General features: G+C 39.2%; 1 protein-coding gene across 1 annotated transcript in view; it reads left to right on the top strand.

Moving 5' to 3' along the window:
• The window catches only part of GTF2E2 (general transcription factor IIE subunit 2), an 86,399-nt gene that overhangs the window by 23,165 nt on the left and 39,337 nt on the right, over positions 1 to 23,897 (top strand). Inside the window, exons 3-4 of the mRNA XM_003269540.3 lie at positions 2,454 to 2,545; positions 23,751 to 23,858. Coding sequence (XP_003269588.1) covers positions 2,454 to 2,545; positions 23,751 to 23,858 — 200 coding nt within the window. The remainder of the gene's footprint in view (positions 1 to 2,453; positions 2,546 to 23,750; positions 23,859 to 23,897) is intronic.

Here is a 23,897-nt window from a genome sequence, read left to right as displayed (position 1 = left end):
GAGATTGCACCACTGTTCTCCAGCCTGGGCGACAGAGTGAGATTCCATCTCAAATAAAATAAATAAAACAAAATTATAGATGAATTGGTACATTAGTTTCTGGGGCCATAAAGGAATGCATGGAAATATCTGTATTATAGTCATTCATTCAACAAATATTTATTGAGTGTTTACTAAGCTTGACATTGAGTTATTAGTAGATGCTAGAGACATAAGCGTCATGTCTCATAAGCACAACTGTATGTGATTCATAATTGGCCATTTGTGTGGTGTTTGTCCTTAACACATTGTCATCTCTTTTTTCATAGTCTTCCGAGTTGTTTATACAGTTGCGTGGGGTAAGCTTAATATTATTTTACTAAATTTAAACAAGGAAGCATTAAATGTGCAGTCACAGATTTCTGTACTTTGACAAAATGGCCAGTTTCAGATGGAATAATCTGTGTAAAGGCTGTTTATCACACGGTTTACACTGGATTTGAGTCTATACTCTGCTGGTTACTACCCTCAATTTTATTATATTTAAAAGGGGACAGTAATACTTACTAAGTTGGATTTTTGGGAGGGATTACATATGAATATTTACCATGGTGTTTAGCAGATAATAAATATTGGTTACTTTTATTACAGATGTGCTGAACACCTTGGGAAAATGAACTACGTAGGTAATATTTCATAATTGAAACAGTGAATGGAAAAGCACCTGTAAGGCATTTTTTTTTTTTTTTTAAATTTTGAGACGGAGTCTCACTCTGTCGCCAGGCTGTAGTGCAGTGGCACTATCTCGGCTCACTGCAACCTCCAACTCTCTGGTTCAAGTGATTCTCCCAAGTAGCTGAGACTACAGGCACGTGCCATTATGCCCAGCTAATTTTTGTATTTTTGGTAGAGATGGGGTTTCACCATGTTGGCCAGGATGGTCTCGATTTCCTGACCTCATGATCTGCCCACCTGGGCCTCCCAACTGTAAGGCATTCTTAATGTTATTGTTACTTTTGGAAACATGGTAGACTTCAGTGTGCCAATTAATTAAGATTGTAACAAAGTTAGTTTTAAAGGAAAATTGCATATGAAGTTTCATTTTAGTCTCAAAAAAGCATACTCAATAAAGACTTCACTAATCTCAAAGGAGTATTATATTGCCATCTAGAAGCTGTTCTTTTGGATCTCTGACAATTGTTACATTTGACTTGTGGTTGTTCTAATGCAATCTTTTGTTTAAATTATTATTAGCAACCTGGTGCCAGAGATTGGTTCTCCTCTCCCCTTTTACTTAACCTCTCTCTTTGTGGATCAGCCACATGGGAACTTTATAATATCTGATCTCATGCCTTGCTAATAGGATGTGTACTTCTAAAATGTTTTTCTAGTATTTATGATGGATTTTTTACTGTTCCTGGTTATGACTAATGGAATGCATTTGTGATGCAATGGTGACATTAGGGTTTTTGCTTGTAAGAATGCAACAAAATGATAGATGTTCTGAAACAAATGAACTTTTGTACAGGTTTTTCCACACCAGATAGAGGAGAGGGGGGTGTTTTTCAAAGTGGGTGGGCAGTGCTGTGATGCTTTTTAAAATAAGCATCCATGTTCATGCAGTGGCAGTGCCTATGGCTTTTTATTCCTAATTTATCTGTAAAGTTTACTTTAAAATAATTGTGATGTCTTTTTTCTATTTCCATTAATTCCTATTTTTTTGGTCTTCAATTAGTAAGCAGAAATTGATGTAAAAAGTGGTATATTGAACTTTTCATCCCTCAGAAGTAATCCACTCCTTGTGTTAGCTTTATGGATGGGATTGAGATTTGTATTGTTTCCTTGTTTAATAAACTGTACTTCTGATTATGGAGCGAGTCTAATCAGAATTAAGAATGAGATAAAGGAGAAAGGGGCCCAGTGCAGTAGCTCACACCTATAACCCCAGCACTTTGGGAGGCTGAGATGGGTGAATCTCTTGAGTCCAGGAGTTTGAGACCAGCCTGGGCAACATGGCGAAACGCCATCTCTACAAAAAGTTAAAAAATTGCCCAGGCATGGTGGCATGCACCTGTAGTCCCAGCCTCTCAGAAGGCTGAGGTGGGAGAATCACCTGAGCCTGGGAAGTTGAGGGTGTAGTGAGCTGTGATTGTGCCGTTGAACTCCAGCCTGGGCAATGGGAATGCGACCCTGTCTCAAAAAATATAATAAAAAAGAATGTGATAATGTCATAAAGATACTTATAAAAGAATTGTGTTTTGGTGTTATTTATACTTTGTTTCTACCCTTAGTGAGAAAATTGGTAGTTTAATGTATATACTCAAAGATTTTGTATTTTTCACCAGAATTTTATGGGGTAGAATATACTAGATGAAAAACTCAAGAAATATGTTACCAGCATTAAAATTATTTTAGCTGCTCAAGAGTCATAATCACACATAATATGACGATGTTATTTTGAACTTCATTTACAGATCATAGCAATGGATCATTTAACTTGAAAGCTCTGTCAGGAAGCTCTGGATATAAGTTTGGTGTTCTTGCTAAGATTGTGAATTACATGAAGGTAAGTACTTTTCTCAAATAGCAAAAGTCCTGTTTAACTTTTTGGCAAAAGAAGGAGATTAGGGTTTTCAGAAGTTAAATTTCTGTATACATCAAAATTTATCAAAATTGTACATTTTCAGTATGTGCAGTTTATTGTAGGCCAATTATACCTCAAGCCTTTTACATTGTATTAATTTGGCATTGTGGCAAGTTACCAAAGCATATTTAATCTGCATTAACTCAAAGGTACAATTTAAGCTCACCATTTCACTTAATAAGAGTGTGTCTAGGCAGTAGGTATATCACCTCTTAATGAATACAGGCTGGCAAAACCAGTGGGAGGATGTGATTGATTTTTCAGGATATTACTTCCATTGATATGAGAAGTAAAAAGTACATAGTTCGGGCAGATGATGGTGATGGCTTCTCTGCATCTTGGAGGAGAAAATTAGACATTTACTGAAAGTCTTAGAAAAACATTGACTCACAAAAGAATTAGAATTTAATGTTTGATGGAAGATTTAGTATTTTTTGGATACTAAGTTTTGATCATATAAGATTTTGGCTTTACTTTGAATCTTTTTTTTTCTCTTCTTTTTTTTTTTGAGACAGTCTTGCTCCGTGACCCAAGCTGGAGTGCAGTGGCACGATCGTAGCTCACTGCAGCCTTGAACTCCTGTGGTCAAGCGATCCTCCTGCCTCAGCCTCCCAAGTAGCTGGGACTACAGGCATGCACCACCATGCCTGGCTAATTTTCTTATTTTTAGAAGAGACGAAGTCTCACTGTGTTGCCCAGGCTGGTCTCGAACTCCTAAGCTCACGTGATTTTCCCACCTCGGCCTCCCAAAGGGTTTGGCTTTCAGGCATGAGCCACTATGCCCAACCAAGACTTTGAATCTTAACTAAATTTATTAAAGCGGGATTTCATTTTTAGCTAAGATGGCTAAGTAATTTCAAATTTGCTCCCTTCTGCCAAACTCTTATTCACAATTAGTTGCATCTCTTGAAAAAGACAGTACTATATTTGTTATTTTAATTTCATCCATCTACTGGTTAAAATATAAATCAGATTTTTAACTGTGCCAAGGCTTTTCTTTTGTAATGTAATAGACTTAGTGTCTAGCTTAGTCTAAATTGTGTGGTTTGTATTTTAGTTATAGTATAAATATGTTAGTATATAACTCCCCATTATTAAATAATGTATTTTGACACTTAAGTATTCACCGTTCATTCATTTCATCCATTTATTCCCCCACATGGTAAGCAGTTATGAAAATTTATTGGCTATTTAGGGCACTAATGGTGGGAATACCCAGAAAAAAATGCACACCCTCAGGGCTGTCACTCTGTTGAGGGAGACTGACATTTAAGTGTCATGGTTTTGCTACTCAGTTAATATGGTCTTCACTTCCCTATGTGGCTTACTTATAACTTTGTCTGTCTTAGAACAGTGAACTTCAGAATTTTTACTTGTGTTCCCTACAGTTTGAAAAACTGTGTACCCCTTTGTACATATTTAAGTTGATAACTACACTCTGTTAGCAAAGTTTAAATAGTGGCACTATTCAAGCAAAAATTTAAATGATGACCAGAAATACGGAATTTCTGGCATATTGTAGTATTTCAATAAAATACATCACTTTTAAATTTATCTAATGGAATCTAAATGTCATTATTTAAAAGTATAAAAACAAACTCCCATAATGATTGGGAATTTTAATTATTTTTTCTTTGAATATTTATGTCCCATCTTACTCCCTTTGAATTTTATCCAAATGTTATGTATTTTTATCTTTCAAATCATTTATTGATCATCTATCAAACTTTTCTGCCACAATATGTAAATAAATTGAAATATAAATAGAAATTTAAAATGTTTTTTCCTATGACCATAAAGCTCTAAGTGTTAAAAATAACTTACGGTTTGAGTTATTTTTACAATTATTATTGGTGCACAGTTGATTAGAATAACATACATAGATTAAAATTTTGATTAAATTCACTTTGTATCAGAAATTTATTCTTGAATGAAATGAATGCAGCTGTCTCCTCTCTTCCTTCATTAGTTCTTCTGTTTGGCAAATCTGTTTGTGTTTTGAGATTTTGTAGATTTTAAGTGCTTAGACATAAATGTTCAAATATAGAAGTTAATTCTAATGGAAATTTTGTGATATCAAAGTCTTCCAAGTTATATGTCAAAAATCACTAGTGATTTTATCAAGCATCCATTAGTTAATACTTCTGTTAGGTCCTCCTTCAGTTTTATTGAAAGCAAAAGAATGGAAACCACCCAACTTGCCAAAGGATTTGTTACCTAGTTCTTAACCATTTATTTTCTTAGCTTCTAGGAGGCATATCAAAAAGGCTTTCACAAGACTTATCAAATGTCTTATATCAGTTCCCCTCCCTTCCTTCATAGGTACTTTGTTTAAAATCTGATATATTCAGAAGCAGTTGAGAAAATAGAAATACTGTTAATTTTAATATAGCTTTGCTAATTTTTATTACAATTGTTTTATGTGTTTAAAATATATTTTTGTGAAAACCTTTAGTATGAAGGTTTAGCTTATTCAATTTTTAGAAAATATCTCCTTGTTAACAAAGCCAGTCTCCATTGTCAAACCAACTAGCCATAACAAACTTGCTTTGAATCATAAAATTTTCCTCTGTTTTAAATTTCAAATAAATAGATTACCGGATATTTTGGATAATATGAAAACCACTGAGGAATAAATTATGGAATGCATACTAAAAGATACTGCTAAGGTATTTGAGATGAAAATTATATGACTCAAAAAGAATTACAGTAATTTGTCAATTTTTATAATAATGTAAACATTTCTGTGCTGCTTGTCATGTTAGATTAAAAATTAAATAAGTTAAAATATGAAGCAAGGGATATGATAAAAGTTGTGTTATTCCTTTATTTATTTATTTATTTTTGAGACAGGGTCTTACTCTGTCACCTAGGCTAGAGTGCACTGGCACCATCCTGGCTCACTGGAGCCTCGATCTCCTAGCCTCAAGTGATCCTCCCACCTCAACCTCCCAAGTAACTGGGACTACAGGCACGTGCCACCATGCCTGGCTAGTTTTTGTATTTTTTTTGTAGAGACAGGGTCTCTCAGTGTTGCCCAGGTTGGTCTTGAACTCCTGGGCTCAGGGTGATCTGCCTGCCTCGGCCTCCTGAAGTGCTGGGATTACAGGCGTGAGCCACTAGACCTGGCCTGTTACTCCTTTTTAAATGTGTGTTCCTGCGTCTTCTGATCTCTGATCTCAGCTATTAGGTATAAATAAAAGGGAATGAATCAGAAATAACCTTACATTTTTATTTGGGTAATTAATGAAAGAGATACCTACTGCTTAAAACTACTCAGTATGACAGCTAGCATATCTTATTTTTTGTCAGTAGAAGGTAGAAATATTAAACTGTTGAAAAACTATAATGAGAATTGACTAATTAGAATAAAACTTTAATGATATGATTTGACAAAACAGATTTTAACTACCGTATTGAGTAATGCACACTCAATCTAAAGTAATTTCTATACAGCTTTTATCTGTGGCTTTTATATAGCACAATTTGAATGACTTGGCAGTCCTAGAAAGTATTTCTTTTATATTTAAAGGAATCAGCCTCCCTAATTGATATTGTTCCAGCTCTCTAAATATGCTTTTTCTTCAAGCTAATAAATATTCAGGGAATGAGTTTTGAGAATTACTTATATTTAAATTCTCGGCCTAGCACAGTGGCTCACACCTGTATTCTCAGTGCTTTGGGAGGCTGAGGCAGGTGGATCACTTGAGTTTGAGACCAGCCTGGCCAACATGATGAAACGCTGTCTCTATTAAAAATACAAAAAAAAAGTAGCCAGGTGTGTTGGCACATGCCTGTAACCCCAGCTACTTGAGAGGCTGAGAATCACATGAGCCTGGGAGGTGGAAGTTGCAGTGAGCCAAGATTGCACCACTGTACTCCAGCCTGGGTAACACATTGAGACCTTGTAGCTAATAAAAAAATAAGAATTATTGAATAAAATATTTCTTTTTATCTATTTTTTTAACCAGTGTTCTCTTTGCATTACTTTTATTATACTGTCCCTTAAAAGCAATGCGTTCTTGGACAATACTGAGTGGAGATGGAGGTGTTGGGGGAATGGTTGTTAAAGGAAACTTTAAACAATTGCTCATAGATTATGATATATTAGAATGTTCCAGCAGGGGCCAAAATATTTTAAACTCTTTGAAAAATATGTGACTGGAAAAGACAAGCCCAGTAATGGATAGTTTACGGCACCTCAGTTATCATTCATGAATGCTTCCCTGAAACCATTTTTTTGGCTTGTCTGTTTGTTTGGGTCCCTGGAGTTTATTATTCCTTCAGGCTCTGCATCATAAATTCTGAATGGAGGTGAGATTCGTACTTTTCATGGCAGGGGGAGCTGGAAGGTAAAGAGGAGAAGGGCTTATTTTGAAAGGGAAGAAGTACATGTGGAAGGTATCTAAACAGATTCTTGGAAAGTCTCCCACTGTCTCTTGTGTACCTTTAGAAAGAAAGCAAAAGAAAGACAACAGAAATGCTCCTTATAGTTTATTCATTTAATAGGGAAACTGTTTAATTGCTTAATAAGAATGATTTAGAAACTATGTGGAAAAAGTTCCAGGGGAGGCATTAGATAAGTACAGTGAGATTTAAGCAGATAGTCATAACTTTGGACAAAGTACTAAATAGATGAAAGGTGGATACAGTAACTTCAGAGTCATAATACTGAGGACATGCAGTGGAGGGGACAAACTGCCCACCTCATCTCACCAGCTCCTGAGATGGTTACTGTGATACCATAGCTCAGTAATTTACGTTGGAACAGTAACTGAGACATCAAAAAAGGTTAAATTATGTTCAGTGACCTGGTTAAGATGAAAGAGGAACTTTATGGTTTATTTTAGGAGGATTTTTACAGAAATAGTTAATGTAAAACAAATTTTATTGCTTAAAGGAGTAAGTTTTAAAAGCACTCCAAGTTATCTCGAAAATCCCCTTAGGATGCCTCTTCGTATGAGACAGTACTTTAATTCTCAGATGACAAATTAAGGGTGTATTTTATTTTTGATAAAATGATTTTTCTCTTGAGTTCAGCATTATTCCCTATGTCTCAGTTATGTAAAACACTATGTTGAAAAATCTGGGTTAATTTGGCTTATTCTAGCTTAGTATTTCTCCAGTGTCATTCTCTAGCCAGCAGTATCAGCATCACCTGGGAACTTGTTAGAAATGCAAATTCTTGGGCCCCTTTCCAGACCTATTGAATTTGAAACTCTGGGAGTATAGCTCAACAGTCTTTTTTTTTTTTTTTTTTTTTTTTTTTGAGATGGAATCTAGCTCTGTCACCCAGGCGGAAGTGCAGTGGCGCGATCTTGGCTCATTGCAAGCTCCGCCTCCTGGGTTCACGCCATTCTCCTGCCTCAGCCTCCCGAGGAGCTGGGACTACAGGCGCCTGCCACCATGCCTGGCTCATTTTTTTGTATTTTTTTGGTAGAGACGGGGTTTCACTGTGTTAGCCAGGATGGTCTTTATCTGCCCGCCTCAGCCTCCCAAACTGCTGGGATTACAGGCGTGAGCAACGGTCTGTTTTTAAAAAAGCCCTTCAAGTGATTGTGATACATGCTGAAGTTTGAGAACCACTGGCCTAGCTTCTGTCTGAATTACTTCCGACAATTATTTTTGAATTTAGAAACTCTGGAGTCCATAGACATTAAATGACTGGCTCATAGACACAGTTCTGGTCCATAGTAGGACTGGGTCAAGAATATGGATCTGTTTCCAGTTTTAAATAAAGTATTTAAATTATATGACAGTGTCTCTACTAAATACAGGTATAAAATTTTTTTTAAATATATGAACAAATTTAATCTGTTCAAATATAAGATATGAATATATATGTCCATAGATCTGATAATACATTGTGATGGAGTAAAGTTTAGGAATGTATGAGTGGTTAATATTTGAAAATTAATTAGTGTAAGTTATATTAACAAAATAAAGAAAAATCATGATCTCTCAGTGGCTATAGAAAAAGTTGCTGGTAAAATTTTTTTTTTTTTTTGAGACGGAGTCTCACTCTCTTGCCCAGGCTGGAGTGCAGTGGCGCTGTCTCGGCTTACCGCAACCTCCTTCTCCTGGGTTCAAGCGATTCTCCTGCCTCAGCCTCCCAAGTAGCCGGGATTACAGGCGTGTGCCACCACATCCGGCTAATTTTTTGTATTTTTAGTAGAGATGGGGTTTCACCGTGTTAGCCAGGATGGTCTTGATCTCCTAACCTCGTGATCTGCCTGCCTCAGCCTCCCAAAGTGCTGGGATTACAGACATGAGCCACCATGCCTGGCCTCTGGTAAAATTTAATACCAATTTATGATAAAAACTTGTAGCAAATTAGTAGAGGCAAAGTTCCTCAATGCAATAGAGCAGCCTTTCTCAATCTTCTTACCCTGGAGGAACCCTTGAAATAATTTTCAGGTCTCAGAGAAACCATGCAAAGAATTGCTATACCTCCGAGTTCACGTATATTAACCTAATCAGTAAGCTGTGGATATGAAAAGTTAATAATAATTGTCAGTGCTCTTTTGACAGGAGAATATTTTTGTCTTTGCATTTATTTCGCCCAACTTATTAGCCTGCTCTTTTTGTGTGTGGTTGCTCCCTACTCCCCAGAAAGGATCTCCACTCTTGTGCAAGTCAGTAGTATAGGCAGAGGAAACCTCAGTTTTTTTCTTTTTTAAAATTTTCTACTTGATTTCTTTTTTCACCTGATCAAAGTAGGCAACTTACTTGTTCTCAGTTGGGCAGAAGCTTGGGATAAGAAAGGAACCTTTACCCAGGTTCACATTTGTGTTGAAAGAGGGGGAAAGTATTGTTTAATTTTGTGTTTTAGTTCTTCCAGGTGGTTTTCGAGAATGCTTCAGAGTTACTGGTATCCTTCCTCATTTTCAAGCCCAAACAGCATTACAAGACTTCTTTTGCCACATGATTTTTCTTGAGATTCAGTTTTCCTTTGAAATCCAAATGTCTTGTCACTTGAAGTCAAAACATTTTTTTCTAAACTTGTTCAACTGGTTCATATTATTTTAAAAAGTCTGCTAAGAGGCTAGCTCCTGCAGTCACTCTTCATCTTCAAAGCACTCAGTAAAGGATGGCCTACTATTTTCTTGAAAGTACTTCTGTAATTCAGCTTTCAGCTTCAGTGTTCTGTTGAGAATACCTCCTCTGCTAAGCCACTGGATTTCTGTATGTAGCAAGAGATTTAGGTGCTCAAGTATACTGGTCTGTGTTTAATAAAGCAAATCATTTTTAAACATCATTCAAGACTTTTTTTAAATAGTGATGAGGTCTCACTGTGTTGCCAGGCTGGTCTTAAACTCCTGGCCTCAAGCAGTCCTCGTGTGTTGGTCTCCCAAAGTGCTGGGATTATAGGTGTGCGCCACTGCACCTGGCCCATTCGAGACATCTTAAATTTCATTTCCAAGGATTTTTGATGCTAGTACCTCTCTGAAAAAAGCAATGTCCTGAGTTTTTTTTTTTTTTTTTTTTTTTTTTTTTTTTTTTTAACAAGAGAGGTAAAACCTTGCCGTGAGCCAGTCACTAATGGGGAACATCACTGTAGATGCCAACGCAGTTTCTCTAAGATGGACTTCTTGTTTCCAGATATGAAGACACCACATTGAAAATGTCATGGCCTTTGTTTATGGTAGTATTTTTGCAGCACAAAAATTTTTCTTGAAATTCAGCATTGTTTAAAAAAATTTACAAGACATACATAGTGAAATATGTTGGTTTGTCAGCCTGGATAAACAAGCTGTTAGTCAGTTTACTAAACCTCTTAGCATCATGTGACATGTCATCAATTTGTCAACTTACACTGTTTGAGAGTGGAGCCTTTTCAGTTTCTCATGCTGTGCATTTTACTCACTGTCATTTAACATGCTGACATGATTAGGTTCCCATCAGTGGTGTGATTCTACCCCCATACCCCCTTTTTAGACAATAAATTCTGCTACTAATAACATGCTTTATGAGCTCTTTCACTGAATGTGATTTAAAAACAAAAACAAAAATGAAGAGCTTTACTCTGAGATTCCTTGACTTGTTCAGTAGCTGTGATTTCTATTTCAGTGATTTTTCAGTTTTGCTGGAGTCATAAATTGTTTGCCACAGATGCTGCACAATGGAATAGGACTCTTTGGATTACTAACCTAGTGAAGTTCATTGATAAGTAGATTTCACTGTAGTGGTAGGCTGTTCTCTCTTGCTGCACTGGTGCAGTAAAATGACCCAGAAGATTATGGTTCTTTATTACTTGCCTTATTAGAATTGTTCTGGGCCTAGGTTTGGAATTCTCTTCTCTCATCATACTGGACTGTCAGACATGTTTATAAGACATAGATGCTAATATGTTACAAAACTAAAGGGAATAGTAACTGAGAAAGTTGCAAAAAATATGAAAACTTCACAATACATTTTACTTTTTTGAGACGGAGTCTCGCTCTGTCATCAGGATGGAGTGCAATGGCGCGATCTCGGCTCACTGCAACCTCCACCTCTCAGGTTCAAGTGATTCTCCTGCTTCAGCCTCCCAAGTAGCTGGGACTACAGGCATGTGCCACCACGCCTGGCTAAATTTTGTATTTTTAGTAGAGACGGGGTTTCACCATGTTGGCCAGGATGGTCTCGATCTCTTGACCTTGTGATCTGCCCACCTTGGCCTCCCAAAGTGGTGGGATTACAGGTGTGAGCCACTATGCCCGGCTACGTTTTACTTTTATTGCTACATAATCCATGGTTTGCAACATTTCAGAGTGGTAAGAGGCAGTTGACTCTTGGTGTGTAAAAATTCCTTGTTTAGAATGAATGTTTTCCTTAGATTTTCTGTTATACCAGTAGAGTTTGTTTGGTCCTATAAGTCAGTGGCACTGTGTGAAGGAAGGTTGGAGGATGTAATTTGGGAAGGGAGCTGCTGACATTGTCTGCCTACTATGCTTTTGTTTGTGCCATATAGAGCTTACCAATTATCAGTGGCCTAACTGCCCCTATTGCATCAAAAACGGATAGTGGCAGGCTGGGCACAGTGGCTCACACCTGTAATCCTAGCACTCCGGGAGGCTGAGGCAGGTGGGTGACTTGAGGTCAGAAGTTTGAGACCAGCCTGACCAACATGGCAAAACCCCGTCTCTACTAAAAATACAAAAATTACCTGGGTGTGATGGTGCATGCCTGTAGTCCCAGCTACTCGGGAGGCTGAGGCACAGGAATCGTTTGAACCCTGGAGGTGGAGGTTGCAGTGAGCCGAGATCGTGCCACTGTACTCCTGCCTGGGCAACAGAGTGAGACTCTGTCCCTTAAAGAAAAAAAAAACAAAAAACAGACCAGGCGCGGTGGCTCACGCTTGTAATCCCAGCACTTTGGGAGGCCGAGGCGGGCGGATCACGACGTCAGGAGATCGAGACCACGGTGAAACCCCGTCTCTACTAAAACTACAAAAAAATTAGCCGGGCGTGGTGGTGGGCGCCTGTAGTCTCAGCTACTCGGAGAGGCTGAGGCAGGAGAATAGCGTGAACCCGGGAGGCGGAGCTTGCAGTGAGCCGAGATTGCGCCACTGCACTCCAGCCTTGGTGACAGAGCGAGACTCTGTCTCAAAAAAAAAAACAACAACAGATAGTGCCCTCAGCAAAGTGAACATAGCCCTACTTGCACACTACCACATGGTGCTAACAGATTCTTTATGAAACCATTAGTTTGGCTCTTCAGTAGTTGCCTGTTACTGTGAGCACCAGCATCACATGGTGTGAGAAATTTTAAAAATGTTTATTTTTTAAAATCATGATTTCTTGTGGAACCTTAGGGTTTTGTGGAATGCTGGTTGAGAAACCCAGTGGTAAGAGGGTAACTGTGAAAACCTAGATTTCACCCTGGGATGCAAGGCTGGTTCAACATACGCAAATCAATAAATGTAATCCAGCATATAAACAGAACCAAAGAAAAAAACCACATGATTATCTCAATAGATGCAGAAAGGGCCTTTGACAAAATTCAACAGCCCTTCATGCTAAAAACTCAATAAATTAGGTATTGATGGGACGTATCTAAAAATAATAAGAGCTATTTATGACAAACCCACAGCCAGTATCATACTGAATGGGCAAAAACTGGAAGCATTCCCTTTGAAAACTGGCACAAGACAGGGATGCCCTCTCTCACCACTCCTATTCAACATAGTGTTGGAAGTTCTGGCCAGAGCAATCAGGCAGGAGAAAGAAATAAAGGGTATTCAATTAGGAAAAGAGGAAGTCAAATTGTCCCTGTTTGCAGATGACATGATTGTATATTTAGAAAACCCCATTGTCTCAGCCCAAAATCTCCTTAAGCTGATAAGCAGCTTCAGCAAAGTCTCAGGATACAAAATCAATATGCAAAAATCACAAGCGTTCTTGTACACCAATCACAGACAAACAGAGAGCCAAATCATGAGTGAACTCCCATTCATAATTGCTTCAAAGAGAATAAAATACCTAGGAATCCAACTTACAAGGGATGTGAAGGAACTCTTCAAGGAGAACTACAAACCACTGCTCAATGAAATAAAAGAGGATACAAACAAATGGAAGAACATTCCCTTCTCATGGATAGGAAGAATCAGTATCGTGAAAATGGCCATACTGCCCAAGGTAATTTATAGATTCAATGCCATCCACATCAAGCTCCCAAGGACTTTCTTCACAGAATTGGAAAAAACTACCTTAAAGTTTATATGGAACCAAAAAAGAGCCCGCATTGTGAAGTCAGTCGTAAGCCAAAAGAACAAAGCCGGAGGCGTCACGCTACCTGACTTCAAACTATACTACAAGGCTACAGTAACCAAAACAGCATGGTACTGGTATCAAAACAGAGATATAGACCAATGGAACAGAACAGAGCCCTCAGAAATAATACCACACATCTACAACTATCTGATCTTTGACAAACCTGACAAAAACAAGAAATGGGGAAAGGATTCCCTATTCAACAAATGGTCCTGGGAATACTGGCTAGCCATACGTAGAAAGCTGAAACTGGATCCCTTCCTTACACCTTATACAAAAATTAATTCAAGATGGATTAAAGACTTAAATGTTAGACCTAAAACCATAAAAACCCTAGAAGAGAACCTAGGCAATACCATTCAGGACATAGGCATGGGCAAGGACTTCATGTCTAAAACACCAAAAGCAATGGCAACAAAAGCCAAAATTGACAAATGGGATCTAATTAAACTAAAGAGCTTCTGCACAGCAAAAGAAACTACCATCAGAGTGAACAGGCAACCTACAGAATGGGAGAAGATTTTTGCAATCTATTCATCTGACAAAGGGCTAATATCCAGAATCTACAAAGAACTCAAACAAATTTTCAAGAAAAAAACAACCCATCAAAAGTGGGCAAAGGATATGAACAGACACTTCTCAAAAGAAGACATTTATGCAGGCAACAGACACATGAAAAAATGCTCATCATCACTGGCCATGAGAGAAATGCAAATCAAAACCACAGTGAGATGCCGTCTCACACCAGTTAGAATGGCAATCATTAAAAAGTCAGGAAACAACAGGTGCTGGAGAGGATGTGGAGAAATAGGAACACATTTACACTGTTGGTGGGACTGTGAACTAGTTCAACCATTGTGGAAGACAGTGTGGCGATTCCTCAGGGATCTAGAACTAGAAATACCATTTGATCCAGCCATCCTATTACTGGGTATATACCCAAAGAATTATAAATCATGCTGCTATAAAGACACATGCACGCGTATGTTTGTTGCGGCACTATTCACAATAGCAAAGACTTGGAACCAACCCATATGTCCAACATTGATAGACTGGATTAAGAAAATGTGGCACATATACACTATGGAATACTATGCAGCCATAAAAAATGATGAGTTCATGTCCTTTGTACGGACATGGATGAAGCTGGAAGCCATCATTCTCAGCAAACTATCTCAAGGACAAAAAACCAAACACTGCATGTTCTCACTCATAGGCGGGAATTGAACAGTGAGAATGCTTGTGTTGCAGGAAGTCAGGGACCCCAAATGGAGGGACCGGCTGAAGCCATGGCAGAAGAACGTGGATTGTGAAGATTTCATGGACATTTATTAGTCCCCAAATTAATACTTTTATAATTTCTTATGCATGTCTTTACTGCAGTCTCTAAACATAAATTGTGAAGATTTCATGGACACTTACCACTTCCCCAGTCAACACCCTTGTGATTTCCTATGCCTGTCTTTAATTTCTTAATCCTGTCAGCTGAGGAGGAGGTATGTTGCCTCAGGACCCTGTGATAATTGCATTAACTGCACAAATTGTAAAGCATGTGTGTTTAAACAATATGAAATCTGGGCACCTTGAAAAAAGAACAGGATAACAGCAATGTTTGGGAAACAAGAGAGAGAACCTTAAACTCTGACTGCCGGTGAGCCGGGCGGAACAGAGCCATATTTCTCTTCTTTCAAAAGCAAATGGGAGAAATATTTCTGAATTCTTTTTCTCAGCAAGGAACATCCCTGGGAAAGAGAATATGTGCCTGGGGGTAGGTCTATAGATGGCCCCCTTGGGTTTGGCCGTCTTCTATGGTCGGGGCTGTAGGGGTGAAATAGACCCCAGTCTCCCATAGCATTCCCAGGCTTATTAGGATGAGGAAATCCCCGCCTAATAAATTTTGGTCAGACCGGTTGCTCTCAAAACCCTGTCTCCTGATAAGATGTTATCAATGACAATGGTGCCCGTAACTTCATTAGCAATTTTAATTTCGCCCTGTTCTGTGGTCCGGTGATCTCGCCCTGCCTCCATTTGCCTTGTGATATTCTAGTACCTTGTGAAGCATGTGATCTCTGTGACCTACACCCTATTCCTATGCTCCCACCCCTTTGAAAGTCCCTAATAAAAACTTGCTGGTTTTGTGGCTTGTGGGGCATCACAGAACCTACCGACATGTGATGTCTCCCCCGGACGCCCACCTTTAAAATTTCTCTCTTTTGTACTCTGTCCCTTTATTTCTCAAACTGGCCGACGCTTAGGGAAAATAGAAAAGAACCAGTGACTATTGGGGCAGGTTTCCCCATACACTTGGACGCAGTAAGGGGAACATTACACACCGGGGCCTGTTGTAGGGTGGGGGGAGGGGGGAGGGATAGCATTAGGAGATATACCTAATGTAAAGGACGAGTTAATGGGTGCAGCACACCAACATGGTACGTGTATACATATGTAACAAATCTGCACGTTGTGCACATGTACCCTAGAACTTAAAGTGTAATAAAAAAAATATAAAAAAAGAAAACCTAGATTTAACATCATACTTAACAATGAAATAGCAAATGTGTTTTGTTTAGGTCAGGAAAAAGACAAGGATACCAAATTGTCACACCTTTTGTTCTGTATTGTACTGAAAGTTCTTCCTGGTGCAGTAAGGCATGAAGGAAGTAGTAACAAAAATTGGAAAGGAAGAAGTAAAACCGTAGATGATGTGATTAAGTATGTAGAAAAGCTAGAAGAATCTGGGAACTACTGGAATTAATAGGTATATTCAGTAAGGTTACCAAATAAAGATCAATCTACAAAAATCAATTTCTACAAATTTGCAATAAAAAAATAAGAAAGTGAAATAAAATACGAAAGGCAGCACACCAAAAGTCATCCAATAATTAGGAAGAAATTTAACAAAGATGTTTCTTTGCTGAAAGCTAAATCAAGTCTTTAGTTGTAGGGCATTATGTATGTACTCTGTAAGCACTCTTTCATTTTTCTTTTTAATTCCTGATCTATGAGGAGGGGATTTTCAGTTTCTCTTGATGTTTTATTGCTCATCACTCATTTTGATCCAGTAGCTTCCCCTTGGCAACCTGATAGTTGCGTTTTTGGCTTCTCTGTTTACAAAGCTCAGTGAAAATGGTTAGGCTTTCATGCATTGATTATTACTTCTGTCATTGATTTTGTTCTGATTCCAATAATTCCATTTATTTTTAATTTAAAAATAATACAAGGCTAGTAATTTTTTTATTTTTCTTGAGCTGTATTCTTATTTGCTTATATTTCCAGGTTAGGTTGGCCTTTTGGTAATTTTGTATTTGATCGTAATGGGGAAAAAAACTTTAAATGTAAAGGAAACAAAGGAAAATAGATCAAATTTAATAATGATAATGGAGAATATGGAAACATATTTTGAAAGGCTTGTATTGGCTGTCCCTTAGACAAGTAACCTCCATTATTGCTTCTAGTTGAGGCTATGTGCTTCCAGATCTGTATATCCAAAAGTCTACTGCACTGCTCTTCTCCGTTTTTTCTTAGCTACCTCTTTTTTTTTTTCCGAGATGTAATATCACTCTGTTTCCCAGGCTGGAGTGCAGTAGTGCAATCCTGGCTCATTGCAACCTCTGCCTGCCGGGCTCAAGCGATTCTCCTGCCTCAGCCTCTTGAGTGACTGGAATTACAGGCATGTGCCACCACGCCTGGCTAATTTTTGTGTTTTTAGTGGAGTCGAGGTTTCATCATGTTGGCCAGGCCGGCCTTGAACTACTGATCTCAAGTGATCCACCCGCCTCAGCCTTCCCAAGTGCTGGGATTACAGATGTGAGCCACCGTGCCCAGCTTGGCTAACTCTATTAAAATTTTCTTAGCTTACTCTTTGTACATGTACTAGCGTATTACTCTATCAATACATTGTATATGTTATAAGCTTACACAAAAATAAATTAAAAAGAGAGATAAAAGGTAAAGTACACTATTTTAAAATAATTTTTTTTTAAAGTATAAGAAGCTCTTTTTCTGACTGAAAGCAGTATGACTGAACGAGTGCTGTGTCAAACATCTTCATTTAACCTTACAAAGTGACGAAGGTCTCGTTTTAGGTTTAGTTTGTTTGGAACCTTGGTTTTAATTGATGTCATAGCAATAAAGACCCTTAACAAAGATGTATAGATCTCAAAGGAATGAATGTGTGTATGTATACGCGCGTGCATGTGTGTGTGTGTGTGTGTGTGTGTGTGTATAAGTTTCCTATTGCTGCTGTAAATTACCACAACTTTAGTGGCTTAAAGCAACACAAATTGGTTATCTTCCAGTTTTGGAACTCAGAGGTCCAAAAGGCAGACTTGCTGGGCTAAAGTCAGAGTATAGGCAGGTTTGGTTCCTTCTGGAGGTGTAAAGGGGAGCATCTTTTTCCTCTGTCAGTTTCTACAGGCCACCTGCATTCCCTGACTGATAGTCCTTCCTCCAACCTCTTCTGTTGTCACATCTCTTGCTATTCACTCAGACTCTCCTGCCTCCTTCTTTCCCTTTTAAGGGACACCTGAAAATCTGCAATAATGTCTCCTATCTCAGGATCCTTGGTTTAATCACACCAATGAAGTCCCTTTTGTCATGCAAGGTAACACAGCCACAGGTTGATTTGGATGTGCATGTTTTTGGAGGGAGGGTATGCATTATTCACTCAGGGGCTATAAATCATTGTTAGAAAATTACGACACTGATTTATTTTAATCCCGACAATTTGGCTAGTAAACTCCCATTTTAAAAAATGTCAGTTTGGCCAGGCGCAGTGGCTCACACCTGTAATCCCAGCACTATGGGAGGCTAAGGTGGCCAGATCACGAGGTCAGGAGTTCGAGACCAGCCTGACCAACATGCTGAAACCCCGTCTCTACTAAAAATACAAAAATTAGTCAGGCGTTGTGGTGCACACCTGTAGTCCCAGCTACTTGGGAAGCTGAAGCAGGAGAATTGCTTGAACCTGGGAGGCGGAGGTTGCCGTGAGCTGAGATCATGCCATTGCACTCCAGCCTGGGCAACAAGAGTGAAACTCCGTCTCAAAAAAAAAAAAAGTTTATGCAAAGTATATCAAAATGGATTGTAATTTTTAAATTACTGACAATTTTGATTTTAAACTCATAGAAGGGTTTTGTCTGGAAGACTTTTTTAAAATAAAGATTATAAAACAGCACTCAAAAGTACTGTAAAACTATCGAAGTAGACTGGGCACGGTGGCTCATGCCTGTAATCCCAACACTTTGGGAGGCTGAGGCAGGTGGATCATGAAGTCAGGAGATCGAGACCATCCTGGACAACATGGTGAAACCTTGTCTCTACTAAAAATACAAAAATTAGAATGATGTGGTGGCACATGTCTGTAGTCTCAGCTACTCAGAGGCTGAGGCAGGAGGATCACTTGAACTCGGGAGGTGGAGGTTGCAGTGACCCAAGATTGTGCCACTGCACTCCAGCCTGGTGACAAGGTGAGACTCCATCTCAAAATAATAGTGAAGGTTAGAAAACAGTTTATCAAATTTTTAAGATATGCAGATATGACAGTTTTTATTCTTACACCTTTTAAACTCAGAAATCACATAATGATGGAAATATTTCCCGATCTTTTTCAAAATGCTCTTTCCATGGCATGAATTTATTTCAAAAAGCAGCTACTTTTTTTTTTTTTTTTTTTTTTTTTTTTTTTTTGAGACTGAGTCTCTCTCTGTTGCCCAGGCTGGAGTGCAGTGGCGCAATCTCGGCTCACTGCAAGCTCCGCCTCCCGGGTTCACACCATTTTCCTGCCTCAGCCTCTCCGAGTAGCTGGGACTACAGGCGCCCGCCACTACGCCAGACTAATTTTTTTTGTATTTTTTTAGTAGAGACGGGGTTTCACCATGGTCTCGATCTCCTGACCTCGTGATCCGCCCGCCTCGGCCTCCCAAAGTGCTGGGATTACAAGCATGAGCCACCGCGCCCGGCCTAGCAGCTACTTTTACACATCATTAAATGCCAGTTTACTTTGAAGGAACAGATGGCTTATTTTAATTATTTTTAAAATAATTGTTAGCAAACTATAAATAGCTGCTATAATCATAGAATATTGAGCAGATATGAAACATTTTGCCTTTTTGTAAGGAGAAATTTGTAATTCATTTCTTACAGCTTTGTGAAACCATTGTACAATGTCTACCTTTCAAAGGTCTTTAAAAAAAAATTCGCCACAATCCATCTTATAACAGGCCAGTCTCACTGTGTTGCAGAATCCTGAAAGTGAAGGAATGAGCGAGGCCATGCGTGCTGGGCCCTTTGTCATGTGGGATTCCCAGGCCCACCTCAGGATTCCTCCATGCATGTCACGATTGGAAATGTGGATGCCCTGACATGAAGCGAAGGAGCCACTTTGCTAATAGTGGTGAAGGAGCCACTTTACTAATAGTGAATATGTGTCAGTCCACATATTCACTATTAGTAAAGCGTAACTTTTTTTTCCCCCCCAAGACAGAGTGTTGCTCTATCGCCCAGGCTGGAGTGCAATAGTGCATCCTTGGCTCACCGCAACCTTACCTCCTCAGTTTAAGCAATTCTCCTTCCTCAGCCTCCCGAGTAGCTGGGATTACGGGTGTGTGCCACCATGTCCGGCTAATTTTTTGTATTTTTAGTAGAGACAGGTTTCACTATGTTGGTCAGGCTGGTCTTGAACTCCTGACCTCAAGATCCACCCGCCTTGGCCTCCCAAAGTGCTGAGATTACAGGCATGAGCCACTGCGCCCAGCCTAAGTAAAGCATAACTTTTAAATGGAAATTAAAGACAATTTTAATAAATGTTCCAAAGAATCATCCCGAGGTACCCACTTTTGTGCCCCTCGGGTGTGTACACCCCACGTAGGAGACCACTGTGCTGTACTATAGCTGCCCGGCATTTCCCTGTATTCTAGTTATCATGTCGTCATTCAAGGTCTGTCCAGTTTTCTCTTTCATTTCTTCTGATTGAAGATGCCTTCCTGACAGATAGTTGTATACCTAGCTTTTTTTTTTTTTTTTGAGACAAGATCTGGTTCTGTCACCCAGGCTGGATGGAGTACAGTGGCATGACCACAGCTCACTTGCAGCGTCTGCCTCCTGGGCTCAAGCAGTCATTACAGCCTACCAAGGAACTGGGACTACAAGCGTGTGCCACCATACCTGATTAATTTTTGTATATATGCAATTTTTTGGTAAGAGTCGGAGTTTTGCCATGTTGTCCAGGCTGGCCTCAATCTCCTGGGTTCAAGCAGCCTGCCCACTTTGACCTTCCAATTTGCTGGGATTCAGGTGTGAGCCACTATGCCTGGCCGTATCTAACTTTTGTAGCTTGTATGTTTAGCTTCTCCCCTCTATTGGGAGCTCTTAAAGGCAGAAGTAGTTTGCATTTTATTGTATGTCTCATTGCAGTACTCTCAGCACATAGTAGTTACCACTAAATATTTGAATGAATAAGTGAATGAATTAACAGTAAATGCTCAATGAATGGTTCTTTTGTGTGATGTATTAAGCTTATGTCTCTATCTGCTGTCTGTACCTTCTAGTTTGGAGAAGTGGTTATTTAGTTTTCCAGGGCCTGACTGAAGCCCAGTGAGATTCAGTAACCTGCTCAATGTGAGGGAACTTGGAGCCTGGGTTTTTTTTTTTCTTTTGAAGAGTTATTTTTGTTTTGGATAAATAACATATCTCTTTGTACAAAAAGTAAAGTTGTATAATAAGGTACAATGAAGGAGTCTTGTTCTCACCTGTCATCCTACTCATTTTCTCCCCTCTTGTGCTTCCTACAGGTAACTACCTGTTTTATTAGTTTCTTGTGATTTTTTTCCAGTGGTTCTTTATGCAGAAACAAAGTTCAAATGTATACTTATTTCTGCCCTTCCCTATATACAAGGGTTCATAGTGCATATGTTTTTTAACATACATACTTTTTTCTTATTTACTTTAAAAAACACTTTTTTTTTTAGAGCAGTTTTAGGTTCATAGCAAAATTGATTGGAAAATACAGAATTCTCATCCATTCTCTGCCATTCCCCCACAGCTTCCTCCACTATCAACATCCTGCACCAGAAGAGTACATTTGTGACAGTTGATGAATCTACGTTGACAAATTACCACTCAAAGTCCATAGTTTACATGAGTTCACCCTTAGTGGTGTTCGTTCTGTGGGTTTGGACAAGTGTGTAATGACCTATGTCCACCACCCTAGTATCCTACTGAGTATTTTCACTGCCCTAAAAATCCTCAGGGCTCTGCTTGTTAATCCTTCTCTCCCCTCAATCCTTGGCAGCCACTAAACTTTTTCTAATTTTTTATTTTTTTAATTATTTATTTTATTTATTTTTTAAACAGAGTCTTGGTTGCCAGGCTGGAATGCAGTGGCTTGATCTAGGCTCACTGCAACCTCCGCCTCCCAGGTTCAAGTGATTGCCCTGCCTCAGCCTCCCGCGTAGCTGAGACTACAGGCGCATGCCACTACGCCTCCTAATTTTTTGTATTTTAGTAGAGACGGGGTTTCACCATGTTGGCCAGGATGGTCTCGATCTCCTGACCTTGTAATCAGCCTGCCTCATTCTCCCAAAGTGCTGGGATTACAGGTGTGAGCCACTGCATCTGGCCTGCAGCCACTAAACTTTTTATTGTCTCCATGGTTTTTGCCTCTTCCGGAATGTCAGTAGTTGGAGCCATACAGTATGTATCCTTTTCAAATTGGCTTCTTTCCCTTAGTAATACGTATTTAAGGCTTCTCCATGTTTTTTTCATAGCTTGATAGCTCATTTCTTTTTAGCACTGGATAGTATTCCGTTGTCTGGATATACCACGGTTTATTTACCCACTCACCTACTGAAGGACATCTTGGTTGCTTCCAGCTTTTGGCAATTATGGATAAAGCTGTAATAAGCATCCTTAGTGGATTTTTGTATGTACATAATTTTTTGGCTCATTTGGGTAAATACCAAGGATCACGATTGCTAGATTGATTGAATGGTAAGAGTGTGTTTAGTGTTGTAAGAAACTGCTGAACTGTCTTCCACAGTGGCTGTACCATTTTGCACACTCACCAGCAATGAATGACAGTTCCTGTTCCTTTGCATCCTCTCTAGCTTTTGTTATCTACGTGTGTGTGTGTGTGTTTTCATTGGATAGGCATGATACATATGTTTTTTAACTTATTAATTTGTGTTGGACATCTTTTCTTTGTCTTTTTTTTTTTTTTTTTTTTGAGACGGAGTCTCGCTCTGTCACCCAGGCTGGAGTGCAGTGGTGCGATCTCGGCTCACTGCAAGCTCTGCCTCCCAGGTTCACGCCATTCTTCTGCCTCAGCCTCTCCGAGTACCTGGGACTACAGGCGCCCGCCACCACGCCCGGCTAATTTTTTGTATTTTTAGTAGAGACGGGGTTTCACCGTGGTCTCGATCTCCTGACCTCGTGATCCGCCCGCCTTGGCCTCCCGAAGTGCTGGAATTACAAGCGTGAGCCACTGCGCCCGGCCTGTCTTGGACATCTTTTCAAATTAGCACATAGAGAACTTTTGCATTTACTTTGTGAACATTTGTATAGTGGAGTGGATGTGCTGTGGTTACTCAGTCTTCTAATTATGGACGCTTGGGTTATTTCTAATATTTTCCTTTTATAAACAATGCTACAGTGACCATAAGTCACTTTTCTGTGTGATACTGGTATTTCTGTAGGATAAGTTTCTAGAAATAGGATTGTTTGGTGAAAGTTGAGTGTCTTTTCCTGTGTTTAAGGTCATTTTTTGTGATCTGCGCATTTCTGTCTTTGGATCATTTTCTGTTAGTTTTGTGTGTTTTTGAGACAGAGTCTTGCTCTGTCTCCCAGGCTGGAGTGCAGTGGTGTGATCTCAGCTCACTGCAGCTTCCTTTTCCCAGGTTCAAGCGATTCTCCTGCCTCAGCCTCCCAAGTAGCTGGGATTACAAGCATGCACCACCATGCACGGCTGAGTTTTATATTTTTAGTAGACATGGGGTTTCACCATGTTGGCCAGGCTGGTCTCGAACACCTGACCTGAAGTGATCCCACCTGCCTTAGTCCCCCAAAGTGCTGGGATTACAGCCGTGAGCCACCGTGCCTGGTCTGTTAGGTTTTCGAAGCTCTTGAAATGTTAGGAAGAATATAGCTCTTGGTGATATGAGTTGCATATATTTTTTGTCCGTTTATCTTTTGATTTTATAGAGCAGTGAGTTTCAACCCCATTCTGATTTCATAGTCTGTGGCTCTTCGTCACTATAATTATGCTACCTGGAATAATACATGTTTTTCATTCCTGAAGGTTTGTTTACATGTAACTATGATTTAATGCATCTAGCATTTTAAAACTGTCTTCTAATAACAATTTCTTCACTTGATAGACACGGCATCAGCGAGGAGATACGCATCCTCTAACCTTAGATGAAATTTTGGATGAAACACAACATTTAGATATTGGACTCAAGCAGAAACAATGGCTAATGACTGAGGTAAGAATTTAGTTGATTATCAAGAGAGATTTCCTGTAA

Source organism: Nomascus leucogenys, chromosome 8 (genome assembly GCF_006542625.1).
Source record: "Nomascus leucogenys isolate Asia chromosome 8, Asia_NLE_v1, whole genome shotgun sequence".
Classification (NCBI taxonomy): Eukaryota; Metazoa; Chordata; class Mammalia; order Primates; family Hylobatidae; genus Nomascus; species Nomascus leucogenys.
The sequence above is the reverse complement of the archived record's forward strand: the minus strand, read 5'-3'. Positions and strand labels throughout refer to the sequence as shown.